Below are 17,157 nucleotides of genomic sequence, written 5' to 3'. Positions count from 1 at the left end.
CTGATGGCACCATGTAAATAATAAATGATAATAATGTCTGGGTTGGCACCAGGGAGGTAGGAAAGGGTGTGTTTGAAGAAAACAGGATCTCATTTAATGGCAAAATAATAACTGAAAGGTCAGAACAATGTATTTTTTTTAAAAAACCCAAACTATTAGAAAAGGTACTAAGGAAAGCTCCCCAACTCGCATGCCTGAAACAAGTAAACAGATATCACAAATGCAAAAGGAGCATGAAAAAGAGAAGCTTAAAAATCAGAGGAGCAGGAAATGCAATGCCCATGACCTACAGTAGGACATCACCCAATTAAGGAGGTTGCTTGCTCCAGCTGACCAAGTCTAGCTGGATGCCAGTTTGGACTTACCAAATCATCCTCCTTGTAGCGCATCTTGGAGGTGTGCCGGCGCATGCTGTACACAGTCAGCAACAGGTACAGGAAGGCAAAGGACGTGTGCAGCCATAACAGGTTATTCCTGTCACAAGGGAAAGGAAATGCCCAATACTTATCTCTGCTTGAATGTATCTTCTGCATTTTGGGTCAGCCCATTTATCCCAGTGCTAACCCACAAGCCTCCCAGATAATAATCCCCTTCAATAATATGAATATTTCCTCCTCCTCCTCCTTTTTGGAAAACATGGTTCCTTGAGGGCACCCCAATATCATACTTACCCAGATTTCAAGTTAGCAATAGTTGTTCTCCCAAAGCTGTAGGGGTTGTTCTCTGGCAAGAAAACAAGTAAAGAATCATGAATTGGGTGCAATGCAACGAGAAGGCATCAAATTGCTGGAACAAAATTGCTCTGCTTTTATCAGAGAGACTCAAAGTGGCTTGGATTAGATGATGAGGCAAATAGCCCAATGCCTGCTGTAATGGGAGACATTGAAATTCTCCATGCTCTTCTGCTGATGTTCAATCTTTCTTCATTTAGTGACTATTCATTTACTTCTGTTTGAGCTGCTCCAGAGATTCAACTTCCAACCTTAACCATTTCATCCAAGTATCTCATGGTTCATTGAAAAGGATGAATACCATGAAAAACTTCAGTGCCATTACAATAAGGTAAGGTAAAGGAACCCTGGATGGTTTAGTCCAGTCAAAGCCAACTATGGGGTGTGGCGCTCATCTCATTTTCAGGCCAAGGGAGCCAGCATTTGTCCAGAGACAGCTTTCTGGTTCATGTGGCCAGCATGACTAAACTGCTTCTGGCGCAATGGAACACCGTGACAGAAACCAGAGTGCACGGAAACGCCATTTACCTTCCTGCCACAGCGGTACCTATTTATGTACTTGCACTGGCATGCTTTTGAACTGCTAGGTTGGCAGAAGCTGGGATGTGGGTGGCGCTATGGTCTAAACCACGGAGCCTCTTGGGCTTGCCGATCAGAAGGTTGGTGGTTTGAGTCTGCACAATGGGGTGAGCCATTACTATAAATGTCCCAGGGCTCTGGCAGAATATTCATCTCATCCCAAATGTCCCACCAAACAGTGAGTGCTCTCTGGCATTTTCTGGAGGCTGCTGCCCACAGAGCAAAGGGCTATAATGAATTCTGGTAAATTACTTAATTTACCAAATGATCGGTATCATTTCTATAAAAAGAATGCCGTGTCAAAACCCTGTGACTCAGGTCAGAGGATTAGCCGGGGAATTAGGCCAGTCAGATGGCCAATCTGTTAACATGTACTTAAAGTTTTGTTAATGGTCAATAATTTCATGTAAGAAAATTGTAAACATTGTAAACTTAAGTGTATGTTTGTCATGACAAAGATAGTTGCAAAAGATCACGTATAAATTTTATGGTTAAAAATCTGAGTTAAGACTTGCCAAAAGTGAATTAATAAATTTAGGATTGACCTTATCTAATAGAAATATATGGGACTTTTTGCTTAGGAATAATTTAGGAATAATAATTTAGTAAGGAGGGGTATTCTTTTATATGTTTTAATCTCAATAAACAATTGGATAGTTTAGATTGTGTGCCAAATTTATGGAGCAGTTCACATCTTCATGTGATTTTACAAAACTGTATAAAATGATATGATGTTTGAATGTATGAGCATCCTACCATCTGGAGCTCTCTTGCTTGTACCTCCAAGATGGCAGCAACGTAAACAAGAGCTGGTAAGACTTGGGAACTTATCTTAGTCTATATTTTATATTTTGAGAATAATGTATTATTAGAGGTATAACTCTACTAAAAACCAGAAAACAAACCCAAACATTATCCTGTTTGTTTGTTTTTAAAAAATTACTGTAGTATGAAATAAAAACTGAACCCACCATCAAACTAATTGCAGCTGTATGCTTTGTTGAACTGCATTACTGAGCTTTAGGTTGTAAGCGGGTAGTTTAAGGCTTCTGAAAGACCGACACCATATGCTGGTAACATTAACAAAGTCTAAACTCAAAACAGCATGGTGTTTGAATAGCTGTCTGGGAGGGAGGATAGACTTTAAGATGCAATCCTATACACGCTTACCTGAGCGTAAGGCCTGGTGAATGCAATAGGGCTTACTTCTGAGTACATGACTATACTATTTAGTCAAGGCAGTGGCAGAACCTTCTGACAGACAAGCAGAGTTGGACAGAAATCCCCCTTATGTAAAACACTGTGCTTTGTCAATTAACCTCTAGATTTCTAGAAAAATATTGGTTCAAAATGGAAGATCAAACAAGGCCTACACGAAGGAACTTGGCAACAAGAGGGTAGAGTGCTGGTACAGTCTTAGGCTGAAGAGTGGGAAAAAGGTCTGTCCCTTGCTTCCCTTTAGCCAGGACCAAAAGGGGTCAGAGGTCAGTTGGGGTCAGGGGAGCCCATCCATTGGCCCTAATTTCCCACCCTTCTACAGGATTATTTCATCTGCCAGGTGGTCTAAACTCTCTGGAGCTTAAGAGGTCAGTAAATGCGGGTGGGGGCTAGCAATTGTGAGGGATGCTATAAGCTTTTATGTGTTTTGTCTGCTTCAATGCTAAAAGGATTCTTGGGGAAGTTTAACCAAGATTGGGAAGAAAGCATTTCCTCCATTCCAAATAATCCCTTGAATGATTCTTTAAGCCGGGCAGATGAGCACAGCCAGGCTGACTGCCAAAAGTCTCCTAATTGGGTAAATGGTGCAATTAGGGTAGAAAGATGCATGCTATCGGATGGGCACCCCCTGATCCCAATTTTCCACTTAGAGCCGGGAGGTAAAATATCCTCCCTTTCAGGCTGTACCATCCAGGTTTGGGGGTAGATGTAGAGATTGCAGCTCACTCAGCCCTAAAGCTCAGAGATGAAGAGCTAGAAAGCTCAGGTTGAAATTACTGTTAGTATTGATTATTTCTCCTCATGCTTCCTTTTAGTACTCCCAAGGGGCCTTCCTGCGTCATGGCGAGCTATTTGAGGTAGAAAGACATGCACCTGTGTCTGAATCACCACTATTCTCTTTAGCCTCTTTAGCCAGCACTAGGATGAGCAGGTCCCTCCCAGCACTGAGTGAGATTGTCTAATACTTTCCCAGCAGGAATAGTAAGAAGCCGCCTCTCCGCTTACCTAGCAGGTCCCCTGAGAAGTTCACTGGCAGAACGATGCCCACAGAGAGGACGCCCACAGCCACCAGCAGACCAATGATGTGCCGCTGGAAGGAGAGGTAATGGACTGCGTCGGCCCCACACTTCTCCCGGATCTCATCATCCCTGGGAAGGAACAGAAAGGGGGTGAGCTGCTGGCTACCTAGAGGAATCGTGGGGGCAAGGTGTGATGCGCTGCCAACATTTCAGAGCAATGAAGTGAGTGCACTGCTGCCCCCACCCACTCCCCTGCCCAAATGCTGTCAAATTTCACTAGCTAGCCTCTATTTCCACCCTTCTGCTCATAGCTCCCCTGGGTCACAGAACATTTGTGTTTGGCAGCAGAATTATTATCAGCTCTGTTTCCCACCAGTGCTCTCAGTCTATATACTGAGGATTCTGGTGCTGCCGTCTTTAATTATTCCAGGAGAGCCTGAGGACTAAATCTGTTTTCATCTTGAGCAACAGAGGATCCTTATTCTTGGGTTGGGGACCTTTGGCTCAGGGACTACAGCTTCCATCATCCCACACTGGCCAGGCTGGCTGCAGCCAAGTGGAGCCAGAGCTCAACAAGCACTGGAGGGCATCAGGTTCCCCATCCGTGCTCTCGATTCCAAAGAGCCCCTGGTCTAACAATGAATGATGACAGTGATATGACCCTGCAGTGTCAGGACTTCTGCCATGTTGCTCCTTCTGACAGCTGGTGATAGATGCAAGAATGAGAAGGGGGGACCTTCTGCAAGAAGATGGGAGAACTTACTTTATCCTGAAGATTGCCGTCAGCCAGGAGCAGAAGCCCTGTGCGGAGACAAAACAAGCCCAAGTTAATCAGAGTTCTTTCGCTTTATCCCACTTTGCTACTTTTTCCTCAACTAGTACAGAGGCCCCTACAACCTCAGATCTGCAGTACCAGCTTCTTCTACCAAGATGGAAGAACTGAAACGAGGCAACAGCCAGATCAGTTCTAAGACATGTAAGGTTACAAACAGGCCCACATGGACAAACTCACCATATAATCACAAGTCATTGTAAGTTATGGTGCGGGACCCCAGGCCTCAGGCTTGCATGTGGCCCCCTAGGCTTCTTTATCTGCCCCTAAGGGCTCTGCCTAGGATACCCCTTGCTGGCCCTGCTCTGCACCCTCCCCTCAAGTGCTTTTGATGGGTGGAACATGCCTTGTACTGCAACAATGCTTCATGCTTGTCTAGAAAGGAATAGGTGTTTAAGCTCTGAATTTTGTGAGACTGAACGTAGCCTATTGTATAAATCACAGAATTGTTGAGTTGAAAGGGACTACCTGGGTCATCTAGTCCAATCCCCTGCAATACAGGAATCTTTTGCCCAAGGTGGGGCTCAAACCCACAACCCTGAGATTAAGAGTACCATGCTATCCCAGCTGTAAAAGCCCAACCTACTTTTTGCCTCAGGCCATACCTGCTGGCATGCAATCCCAGGAAGAGCCCTTGGGCTGGGAAATGCCAGCTCTTTAATATTGTTGTTCTCCAAAATTTTGATAGAAGCTGAAGCTCTTCTAGGTCCCAGCTCTGAATATTGTGAAGGCTCAAACACTTTGCCTTCATTAGAAGCTGCTTGACAACCTTAGATACTGACTCCTTAAATGCTGGCTATCTCCGCCCCCCCGACAACTCTACAATTCTATGAAATAACATCACACCAACTGTGCAGCACATTGCAACATCCATTTTTATTAATTAAGTTACAGCCACAGTGGGTGCTACTCCTACTGCAAATGTTACGTCTTCCCTCCTGAGATCCAACTGGAGTGGAAATTGCCCCTCCTATATGGCTTGTCATGCACTTGCCCTATGTGATCAATAACATTAGGGGACTTTGCTCACACCACATCCCCACTATCAATCATCACTGTGCACATTGAAATTGAGCAAGGAGCATCGCCACCCCTTCATTTCCCATTTTCCTTGATGCAAGGGCTTAATTGCAGAGCGCTGCTGGGAAAACTATGGATTGCTTTTGCCTGCCACTCACATTGTCTCTTTGGTCAAAGTCCACAGAGCTGGAGACGGAAGTGAGGCGTTCGTAGCGGTCATGGCTGTCAGAATGCAAGGCGGATGCCACACTGGAATTGCAACAGAGGGGACAGTTAATCAGGGCCTGGGAAGAGGCTGAGAAAACCAGAAGGCCACCAGAGTACCAGAGTAGTTAACGCAAGCCAGTTTGCCCCAGGCGAGATGAAGAGAAAACTTCCAGAGAGTCCAGAGAGAGAAAAGGCAAGAGAGAAAAAAGCCATTAGCAGAGATTGCCCCTCTCTTTCGCTTTACTCTGATCCAATGCAAACTTCTCCATCACAAGAGCCAAGATGCTGGGCTCCACAGAAGCAGCCTTAGAGGTTTAGGGACAGACATGGGCGTCTGCGATGCACTTCCAGGGCTGCTTCATAAGTAGGGATGTGTGTACTCTGCACCCAATCAAAGTGCTGCATCAAGAAAAATCTCAAGTCTTTATCCTGTATAGATGCTCTCAATTCACATAAAATTACATGTACTTTCATTTATTCTGCATTCTAAAGCTTTCCCCCCTCTTTTTTCTTTGCTTTTGCTACGCTTTTGCTACTCATGGAGTAAGGCAAAGACCAGGCAAAAGAAATCTAGTCCTCAACTGCTGGACTCTCATTCAGCCACCTTGGAGATTTCAGCAGGCATTGTCCGTATTCTTTTGAGCATGTCTCAGCAGCCCTAACAGCTAGGAGCATTGTTAAAAACTGAAATATTTCCAGTCAGCTACAGTGTGTGCCCAATGCCAGATGTTACGTTCTGCACTCCTATGGAATCGCAATATACATGCGGCTCTGCTCATGAATTCCAATTTCCAACACAGAGCTTAATCCTGCGGCAACAGCCCAATCCATGTGCTTGCAGCAGAAAAGATATGGCCATTTTTGAGGGGGAAAGGCAGCTTATGAAATGATACATGGGCACTAGAAAGGAGAGATAATTTTAAAAATACAAATAACCAAATATATCTTCGTGGTCTTTGACAGGTTACTGGTCCCTCAACCTAATCTACTTTACACATGCGAGGTAAATAGAATGCATCTTTTATGGCCAAGAAAGGGCTACTGGAATAAATTATAATGATTGTTTAAAAAATGAGTAGTTTGTGACTATCAGTGCAATCCTAACCATGCCTACTCAGAAGTAAGTCCTACTGAATTCAATGGGGCTTACTGCTAGGTAAGTGACGTTAACATTGCAACATAAGAGAAAGAGAAGGGCTTTTATTCACCAGACTGCTCCAACATCACAAGGCCCCATCAGCGATGCCCAAAGAATTCAGACACCACCAGTGTGCCACATGCATTGGACAGAAGCAATCCAGGCCTCCCATCACCTACTATGCAGCCAAACTTGCATACGACAGTCAGGAGATGCGAGAAAGAGAAGGTTAAGTCTTCTGAAAAGGAGATGAGTGAACAAGAAGAAGGTGAAATCAACAACTGGTCAGATGTGATGGCCTGCATTTTCCCTCTTGTGACAAGTCAGGGAGGCCTCCTATGGAATTATTAGAAGACAGCACACACATGGCTACCAAGGCAGAAAGAAAACCTCTTTCCTCCAGCAAACACCTAAGGATCTCAGTGCCACACAGGCTAGTGCAGAGTATCAAAGCTGCAGATGCTTGTAGTCTGCTTCAATCCCTGTTGGTCTTTTCAGACCATGTGAGTGGCAAGAGGCCTCTCTGGGACCAGCGGAGGCAGCGCTGCCTGCTTCTCATTTTAAGCACAGAGGAGAAAGTATTGCCCCATCCTTGTGATTCTCTGCTCACCATCAGAATGAGCTTTCAGAGTACAAGCAGGTTCTCAAAAGGTACAACTCATTTCACACACACACACACACACACACACACACACACACACTGGAGGGGTGTTGCTTGCCTAACCTCTATGACAATATTTTTTAAACTGATCCATCTGGATTTTCAAGAAGTCTGGAGGCTAGCAAGAGAGGCTTCGTGGTAAGGCCCTGAAGGGACCTGGATGATTAATGCACATTTAGCATTAGTTAGGAGAGAAGGGAGTCATGTAAGCAAGGCAACAGCATGGAGTCTGGCCTCCACTCCTCCCCCTGTTCACAGATCAGAACTGTGGCCAAATGCCTCCAAGCCCTAAAAGGGGACTGCAGATGTATTGTATAGTGTGCACTCAAGTGGCACTCTGGGAAAACAAAAGGTATGACAGCTTCATGTCCCAGACACAGATTAGCTGAGCACCATGTAGCCTTTTCCTTCTTTAATCCTAATGCTCATTCTGTGCAATAGTGACTTGCTTGTGCGTTTGTTTAAATGTTCGCAACAGGGTGCATTAAAAGGGAACATAGAAAGGGAACAGTCACAAGGGGGAGCTGGAGGGCAGCATGTTGCCAGGCAGATTTCAGAAGTGGGTTTGTCGCTGCCTGATGTAAGAAGTGGCAATGTGGATCCCAGTAGGGCTGCGAAATCCGCCCCCCCTGCCCCCAATCTGCCTGTGAGGGGGTGGGCATATGCTCCCCTCCTCCCACTGAAGGATAAATGACTGATTCACCAGCAGGTGTGAATGTGGCTGTAGAGGGGGAGAATAACGGCTACAGTGAGTAGTAAAGGCAGAAGAAGATAAGGAGATTTATGGACATAGGAAACTGCCTTAGGCTGAGTCAGACCATTCCTCCACCCAGCTCAGTGCTGTCTACACTGACTGGCAGTGGCTCTCCAGATTTTCTGGCAGGGGACACTCCTAGCCCTTCCTGGATATGTGAGGGAATGGATCCAGGGAGGCCTGTATGCAGTGCTGAGGCGCTCTGTCACCGAGCTACGAAACACTGTGTGTGATGAAACTTCCATACTGTTCCAGTGAGGAGGAAACAAAGTGCTATGCAGCGAAATACACGCCCTGTGCCCAAGGCCCTGACATGACCAGCTGCTAGGCTGGGCCACTTACCGGTAACTAGGACTTGGGGCTCGGCTTGGCAGCCTGCTTTTCTTATGCCAGGACTCACTCCTGGAACATGTGGGATGATAATCAAATAGGCCTCCACACCCATTTAGTGAATTTTCCATTCATCAACAAGTAGTGCTGTGCCCGGTTTGGGGTGGTGGTTAAGCGTGTTGGCCTAGGATTTAGGAGATGAGGGTTTAAAGTCCGCCCCGTCCGCCCCCCGGGCTCAGCCATGAAGGTTGCTGGCAGACTTCGGGTCAGTCATGGTCTCTTAGCCTAACCTACCTCAGAGGGCTGTTGTGAGGATAAAAATGGGGAGGGGTAGAACCATGTACCCGCCCCCCTTTGCAGAAAATAGGTATATAAATGCAGTAATAAAAGGAAGCCATCTTGGAAATGTTTGGGACTGGCGGCATGGCTGGCAGACACATGCCCTGGCATGGCCCAAAAGCAAACTTGCCCTATGGCTCCCGCACCTTAATTTTTTTTTTTTTGCTATTTTTCAAAGAAGGTGAGCAAGTGAGTGAGGATGGTGATGAAGAGGAGCAGCAGCAGGTGCTGCTGCCACTGATCTGTTCTTATTTCATCCCCTCTCCACTGTCCCTTCCTGCCTCCCTCCCTGCTGGCAGCAGTAGCTGGCAGTAATGGTGGTGAGTAGCAGGTGGGTCTCCTGACAGGAGGGGCACAAGCCCTTCTCCCTGCCCAAATCTGGAGCTAAAACCGACAACTGGAGCAGGGATTCCACACACAAATACGAGCCTCACCACATCTTGAGACACTCTCCTCTCAGAAATTAACCGGTTGTCATGTCATTGTGAGGTCCAGGTTTTCCTTTCGTTGCCATATCTCATGAAACATTATTATGATTATGATTCCTAAATGCATATACCACCCCTTATTCAAATATCTCAGGGCGGTTCACAAGATAAAAATACAGTATAAAAGCACAAAATAAATAGCTAAAACAAAACAATAACCTGCCCCCCACAAAAAGACACCCGTTCAAAAAGCCACAGAATATTAATCAGACCAAGGCCTGGTTGAAGGGGAATTTTGTGCCTGAGTCAAGAAATCCAAATTAGGTTTTCATGTGGTAAAGCAAATGAAATAACTTGACTCTTTGGCTCTCTTGAATTGCACCTCACATCACAGCAGGGCTGGCCCCCCAAATATACCAGCAGGGTGGGCATTGTTGCTATCAGTGATGTCACAATGGGGGGGCTTGGGGGGCAGTATGCCCTGGGTTCCACGCCTGTGAGGGTGACAAGAAGTCACCCCGCGGGGGCTCGCGGTGGTGAAAGCAGCTATTGCGCTGCCGCAGCCGCCTTTGGAGGATCCTCTGTTCGCGGCTGCAGCTGCGAGCAGTGGATCCTGGCACTGGCAGCAAACCGCTAAGTACAGCGCATGTGCAGCATCGCACGCATGCACTGTACATAACGACGCAGCACACGCACTGTATAGCGGTTTGCCACCGGCGCCACTCCAGCACCATATGGACGGTGCTGGGATCCCTCTGTTGCCGCTACAGCCGTGTTTGCGGCTGCAGCGGTGACGGAGGAATCCCAGCACCGTCTGTTCAGCGCTGGAGTGGCGCTGGCGGCAAACCGCTATACAGTGCATGTGCGGAGTCACTATGTACAGCGCATGAGTCGTACATCGTGACGCCCGCCCCAGGTGTCACGACACCTTGCTTCGCCCCTGATTCCTATTGCCTTCCACATATGCCCCAAGGCAATGGATGAATATAATAAAAACAGCTAAAACAGTTTTAAAATAGCACAGAAAATGAAATTATTATTATTATTAAAGTAGACACCCATGGCAGAGACCTATCCACCTAGATAGGCAAGATTTTCAGCACTAAAATGTTTTCAAATCTTTCCAGAAAGTGCAGATAATGGGTGCCTATTCCATCTCAACAAGAATACTGTTCTACATAGAACATCCCATGAGGCAGAGTGATGCAGTCACCTCAGGCAACATACAGCAAGGGGGGTGGGATGGTGGTGGCAAGATTTGGAGAACACAGTGGCGTGACCCACTCTGCTTCCCCCTAAGCAAGCTTGCTGCCCTCAGGAGTAGCAAAGGGTGTTGTTCTGTCACTAGGAATGATGGAAGGTTTCGCTCCCTATTTAGTGAGCTTTTGTTTGTTGATGGGGGACGAGGGAACCATCTCGTCCTTTCTTCTGAGGAAGCCAAATATCTTTGCTTGGCCCTGGGCCCCAGTTTGTTCTTGGAACATATCAGTTGGTGGAAAACTCTTACCAGCTTCATGGGATGTCTGGCTAGGGAACAGGTTCCTAAATATTTTTATTTTTTTTAAATCCTGAGGGAAGAGCAATTTGAAGAGTCTAGTTAAATCAGCTCTTTGGGCTCCTGCATGAGTCAGCCGAGGAGGCAGAGAATGTTTCAAAGCAGAAGATAACATTTCTCATTGCTGAAAAGTGGTGGCAGAATTGCCCAGCAGAAATCTGGCCACCCCCCACTATAGATGGTCCCTTGGGCCAGTTGCAGTCTCCCAGCCTAAACTACCTCACACGGACGTTGTGAGGGCAAAATGGGGAGGTAGAGAATGTTGTCTGACACCTTGAGCTCCCTGAAGGAAAGTTTCCCCCACCGCCATTTTGGTGTCGTGTGACTGACACAAGAGGGTTATGTGTGCAGTGACCAGTGTGGACAACAATCACAAGCCCTGCTCTCCCGGTGAAGATTAGTTCAGAAGCAAAAGGAGAAAACTTCAACAGAAGCAGGAAGGAAAAGAGAATTAAGGAAGGATGGAAGAAGCACCCTGGGAAAACCCGCAACGTACTATTCCCGTTCCTCTTGCTCCTGCTGCCAGCGCCTCTGCCTGGGGACAAAAGAAAAAGAATGAAGGGGGTGGGGGAGAAAAAGGGAGAGTTACAAACAAACTGGATCTTTCAATCAAGAGCCAGGGTCCTCCTCTCTCAGTGCTGACATTTTGGGGTCCTGGGAAGGAAATTGTTCACCAAATTCATCCAGAGGAAGAAAATAAACTTAGTTTTTTTTGGCTTACAGATTCAGTTTTATGGTTCATGCAAACTGTTCAGGACTGGAGCCAGTTCTCTCTCTTGTCAGGGTTCCCCTGCTCACTCTGGTGTTGGGATAAATCTATTCCACATTCATTTCAGATTTGCCTGGCCATGTGCGTCTCCAGGCAAACTTAAATGCAAAGCAGATGTGGCTGCCCTCCCCCGGAAATGAGATTCTATGCCCTCTTATTAGCAACAGGTGGATAAACAGCTGTAGATGAAAGCCACAACAGCAAATTGAAATACACCAGCTGATATTCTGAATTGCTCCTTGAGAAGCAGAACCTTATCTAAAGCAAATGAAGCCTATGTACATATAACTGCATTTGCTCTTCAGGCAAACTCTGTTTCGTTTGTTTTTCACTCTCCTTAGGTCTTTGTTACCCTTCCTGAAGCCAGGCCAGTGCCTGGGTGGAAGATGTGCACATTTTAAGGAAAGTTTCCTTAGTATACACTCTTTGACTGCATCAGCTAGTATTACAGACAGTGATCCTTTGGGGCCTTCCGGACATGACCATGCTTACATGGTCTCTGAGCCTATCATAAAAGGAACCAGGGAGGCGATGCAACTAAGTAGATCTTATTGTGGCCAATGTGCAGCAGAGGGTGGACTGCTCAGAAAACTAGCAATTCCATCAACTGAAGTTGTGTTGGTTCTCTTAAGCCTCCTATCCGGATATATTGCACAAATCTCTACATTTCTTTTTCTTGCTGTCCTTCATCAGGTAACCAGGACCAATCCAAATCCAGGGGCCCTCAACAAAACTGAAATGTTGATAGTCAGCAATGCAGGGGATGGCTGGGCAAATAAAATACAGTAAAGGTTTCTAATTTCTCTCTCATACACTGAGACTCCCATTTCTTTGTGTCCTCATTTCTGGTTTGCTGCTGCTGCTGTCATGAGAGCGAGGCTTCAACTTTCTGAAACCTGTCCACTGATGGCAGTCCAGGAGGCCCAAGATCAGAGAGACCCTTGAGCTATGACCAATGAAGATGGGTTGTGCATTGAGGTGGCAGCTTTAGTTTCCATATGAAATCCATTTTTATCAGCAGTAGAGTCACTCATGACAGCACTGATGTACGCACTGGGCTCAGCCACACTTCTATGCTAGAAAGCATGGAGCTGAGAGGTTTTCCACTTGTCCCAGACTTTCTAGGCATGGCTCCAAGCGGTTTTTCATTTGTCCCACCTCTTTCCCCAGGGAAACCCACTGTTTACTGTGAATTGGAACAAAAGTCAATCTGCAGAAAAAACGATTGACTTTAGATGATGGATTTCTCGGAGCTAGCTGACCTGACTGGAAGAATCCGGGACCAGAAAGAAGAGGAGTTTCAAGAGGACTGGAGGAAATTTAAGGACTATTTGAATAAATATTGTAATATAAAAAAACAGAAATTACTTGAAAGAAACAAATAGGCCTAGGATTAAACTAAGTTATAATTAAATAAATGGTATTTAGAATGTTAAGAAAAGTGAATAAGATGGACTACAATTGGAAATTGTTTTAGTTTAATAATGATATTGGAAAGCTGTTACTTTTAACTACAAGGAAACTCAGAAGGGAGGGACTAGAGGAAGTCAACCAAGATGTTTAAAAGGTTGGACTTGTAAAGAATTAAGTTTGTTGTTATTGTTTATCCGTTTATTGTTCCTTTTTTCTTCTTTTGTTCATTGATGTATTTTTCTTTTTCCTTTTTCTTCTTTCTGTTTTTGTGTGTCATTCTGCTCTGTGTTTTTTGTTATAATTGTGGAAAATCTAATATTTTTTTTTTTAAAAAAAGAAAAAACCATTGACTTTGTTCTGAATCAGCAGTAAACAGCAAGTTTCCCTGGGGGAAAGCAGTGGGACAAGTGGAAGTGTTGATGAGCCCTCTAAGAACACTTTCCTGTCCTGTTTCCCTTCTTTGTGAAGACAAGAATGCTTTCCCCTATTTCACGATGCAACTCTGCTCTGCATCGCAGAGTTGCAGCAACATGCACAAGGGACGCTGGTTAACAACAGTCATTCCTCTCTCCCCTCCAGTCACAGAAGCTATAATTAACCATTATTTCCCAAGACTTCCCCTAACCAACTTTCTGACTCAAGGGAACTGCCGCTGTGGAACTGTCCCCTCTTGCCAGCTCTCACTTCTGCAGATTGAAAACTATAACATCTGTACAAATAAAAAGCTGCAGCATCCAAGAGCATAGCATGTGGTCTCCAGTTTCATTGGGAAATGAACATCTGTAAAATCAAAGATCTGTCTGCCTTTGTAAGCAATTTTGCAGGCTAAGAAAGCAGCAACCACAACCTTGCATACCCTGTAACTATTTCGCCCCCCATCGTCTGTGTACCATTCCTTGGCAGGCTCTCTCTGTCTCTTCGGGTCTGTGAACTGCTGTGTTTCAGATAATTATTTATGAATCATGTACCTCTGAACTCTCACCAACACCAGGGTTGCATCGTCTTGTGGCTGCACCTAAACTTTTGACTGCTGTCCCCAGAGACGCTCACTTTGGCATCTTCACTGTTGACTTATCACCCCTGCGCCAAAACATTCCTCCTTTTTTTAATTTTTTACAGGCCTTTGGCCTGTATCTCATACTGATGACTTTTAACTGCTGCTCTACTAAAAGAATCCCTACTGCTGGCATCAAAAGGGAGAAGTTGCTGTTTGATTGAATACATGCTTAATGATTGTACTTTTGCCCTCCTGAGCAGAATGTATGTATGTAAAAATAACAACAATGTGGAACCTGCAATAAAATGCTGCAGTACAGTGGTGCCTCGCAAGACGAAATTAATTCGTTCCGCAAGTTTTTTCTTCTTGCGAGTTTTTTGTCTTGCGAAGCACGGTTTCCCATAGGAATGCATTGAAAATCAACCAATGCGTTCCTATGGAGACCGTCCAGGGACAGAGGGGAAGCACCGCGGGCCTTCCCCTCTGTCCCCGGACCTGTTTTAAAGCAAGGGAAGGGGCAGCGGGGAGAATCGCTTCTCCCCGTTGCCGCCCCTTGCTTCAAAAGAGGTCCGGGGTGCGGGGGCAAGCTTCGTTTTGCGAAGCAAGCCCATAGGGAAATTCGTCTTGCGAAGCAACTCGAAAATGAAAAAACCTTTCGTCTTGCGAGTTTTTCGTCTCGCAAGGCGTTCGTCTTGCGGGGCACCACTGTATAAAATGCTTCCGCTTTGGGTTCTGTCAGCTCGTCATGCCTTTCTTCAGTATACTCCAATCCATCTCCCCTCTCCAATAGTCCGTCAGATTCTATGCCCACCTGATTCCTCAAGGGACTGTTTTTGGGATCCCCCTGCTGAAGGCCCCTCCCATTTTGGTACTTCTGGAAACTTTGCCCCCCCCCCATTAGCTCCCTCTTGTGCACGAATGGTGACCTTTTTGCTACATAAGAATCATCACTTGGGGAAGAAGTTCACTACTAGCATATATGAGGCTGCCATCACTTGCTCTTCTAAAAGGGATGGCCATTTGACCTTGAATATCCTAGGCAGAGGGTCCACACCCCCTTCCACATCCATAGTGGGAAATGGTGGAGGAGCAAGTTCTTGGGTTGCTGTGCAATCACTCATCTGCCTCCCCTGCCCTGCAATGACTGGATGGCCAGACGTTTTATGAGCCACCCAGGACTAGTCAGGCTGGATCTTCTACTATGCTAGGAGAAGGAGTATATTATATGTGGGCACCAGCTACGTCTAAAGAACTGCATACACCAAAAGGAAACTTGGAAGGATGTGAGTGTATCAAGCAATAACCCTCCACATCACACCTCTTTCAAAACTGAGGGAGTTGAAGGAAAAAGAAGTTTACGATAAGACTTGAGGGACTGTTGTCTAAAGAAGAAGAAAAAAATCACTAGGCATTACCGTATACTTGAGTGCACCTAAAGTACCTCTTTAGAGTTCTGGCCTACGGATGGATTGCAAAATGCTAACCTGTTGGACTGCATTTCAGTAACGGATCCTAACTTCTAGGTGAAGTTATCTAACAAAAGAGGATATTTCTCCACTTTCTAGGAGAAAAAGACAGACAGAGAGAGAGAGAGAGAGAGAGAGAGAGAGAGAGAGAGGGAGAGAGAGAGAGAGTTCTACTTGCCTGTCAGCATCAGTCACCAGTGCCAGACGCCCATAATCCCAGGCCACTTTACGTAAAATGGAAAAAACAAACAGCAGTGCCTGCAGAAAAGCAAATAAGGAAATGTAAGGCCAAGGTCCCTGGTTAGTAGATACTCTGTCCTCCACCAAACTGCAGTGCCCCCAGTGATATATAAAAAATAGTATAGCTTTTTGTTTCCACCATAGAGAAAGCTAAATTCTCCACATTGCTTGCAAAATAGTATATGCACACAACATAAAAATATGCAAACGCATATTCGGTCCTTTAGGAAGAAATTCTAATGAAGGTTGTGGATGATTTTGCAAAGTGATAGTAGCAATAGTACTGCGACTTATAGATTTTGTGTATGTCTGGGAAGTATTTGGCATCTACACAGATTCTTCCAGCATCTCAACTTTCAGAATGAGAGAGAGAGAGAGAGAGAGAGAGAGAGAGAAGTTTCCTGTCCTCATGAAAACATTTGAAAACACACAGGATCTGCAAATGACTCTAGCGCTTGAGGCAGGATTCCTGTGCTCTGCATGGTCACCTGTTCCTCTCCCTTCAGAATCTTTTGCTGTATGGCACTGGACATATCTCCTTATGACATCTGACTTTCCTTCTGCGACAGATGCAGGGGGAAGAGACCTAGCTCAAGTGCCAAGCCAGACAGCAACACTGCCAACATACTTACAAGAAAGCACATAAAATCAAGGGCAAGGACGGTGGGCACCCCTCCGAAGGGCAAGCCCTGCAGCACAGTGCTGCGGATGCGGGCGCTGTAGCAGTAATCCTTGGTGGTGTTGTTGCAGGCGGCGGTCCTGCAGGTAGCCTCTGCTGAGCCCAGGATGGCGAACACAAAGGGAAGCATCTCTAGTGCTTCATTGTCTTCCCTGTGGAAGGAAGAGAAAAACCTGGTTAGAGGCAAAGAAAAGGGTGGGTTGGGAAGCTCTCCCACCTGCATACAAGAAGGAAGCAGCTGAAGAGCTCGAGGAGGACCAAACTTTCATCTCCCAGCCCCCTTGGCCCCTGCTGTTCAGCATCCTTTTTGTGTTGCACAAGCTTCAGTCAAATTTAGGAAGTGGAGACAGGTGGAGAACCCTTTTTCTGAAGAGGACCACATTCTTCTGGATTATACAATGAATTATAGAGTTGGAAGGGTTCCTAAGGATCATCTAGACCAACCCCCTGCAATGCAGGAATATGCAGATGTCCCATACAAGGATCAAACCTGCAACCTTGGCATTATCAGCATCACACTCTAACCAAGTGAGCTATCCAGGTGTTGGACCACCTAGCCGGAGTAATCTGGAGTCTACATGCTAACAGTGATGCAGTCAAAGCCACCAGTGGGTGTAGTCATTCTCTCTTCCCCACCTTTTGATTTTTTTTACTTCTGCTACCTGCTTTTCCCACCCCCTCTTTCTTTGCATTCAGTAGGCTGGGGGGGGGAGGAACAAATTGTTCTTGCGAGGCCTGAGCAGATCACCTGTAGAAAGGTACATAACTAGGAGTGGTTTCAG

At 45.8% G+C, this 17,157-nt stretch overlaps 1 protein-coding gene and 1 long non-coding RNA gene across 9 annotated transcripts in view; one reads left to right on the top strand and one right to left on the bottom strand.

The window, feature by feature from the left end:
* LOC310704118 overlaps nt 1–17,157 on the top strand; it is a 429,938-nt gene that overhangs the window by 155,458 nt on the left and 257,323 nt on the right. The window lies entirely within an intron of this gene.
* TMEM63B (transmembrane protein 63B) overlaps nt 1–17,157 on the bottom strand; it is an 80,910-nt gene that overhangs the window by 20,320 nt on the left and 43,433 nt on the right. For 4 of the 8 annotated variants that reach the window (XM_083497130.1, XM_083497132.1, XM_083497131.1 and 1 more), the window contains exons 2-9: nt 16,329–16,527; nt 15,631–15,714; nt 11,308–11,342; nt 5,558–5,648; nt 4,311–4,348; nt 3,534–3,676; nt 672–723; nt 366–474 (exon numbers count right to left, since the gene is read on the bottom strand). In XM_083497130.1, the coding sequence (XP_083353256.1) occupies nt 366–474; nt 672–723; nt 3,534–3,676; nt 4,311–4,348; nt 5,558–5,648; nt 11,308–11,342; nt 15,631–15,714; nt 16,329–16,505 (729 nt within the window). In that variant the 5' untranslated portion in view covers nt 16,506–16,527. Of the gene's footprint in view, nt 1–365; nt 475–671; nt 724–3,533; nt 3,677–4,310; nt 4,349–5,557; nt 5,649–11,285; nt 11,343–15,630; nt 15,715–16,328; nt 16,528–17,157 lie in introns of all 8 variants that reach the window. The other 4 variants (XM_083497134.1, XM_083497136.1, XM_083497135.1 and 1 more) reach the window with 2 other exon arrangements.

Source organism: Podarcis liolepis, assembly GCF_965112155.1.
Source record: "Podarcis liolepis genome assembly, chromosome: 3".
NCBI classification, from domain to species: Eukaryota; Metazoa; Chordata; class Lepidosauria; order Squamata; family Lacertidae; genus Podarcis; species Podarcis liolepis.
Note: the sequence above shows the minus strand (reverse complement) of the source record. Positions and strands in the feature narration are given on the sequence as shown.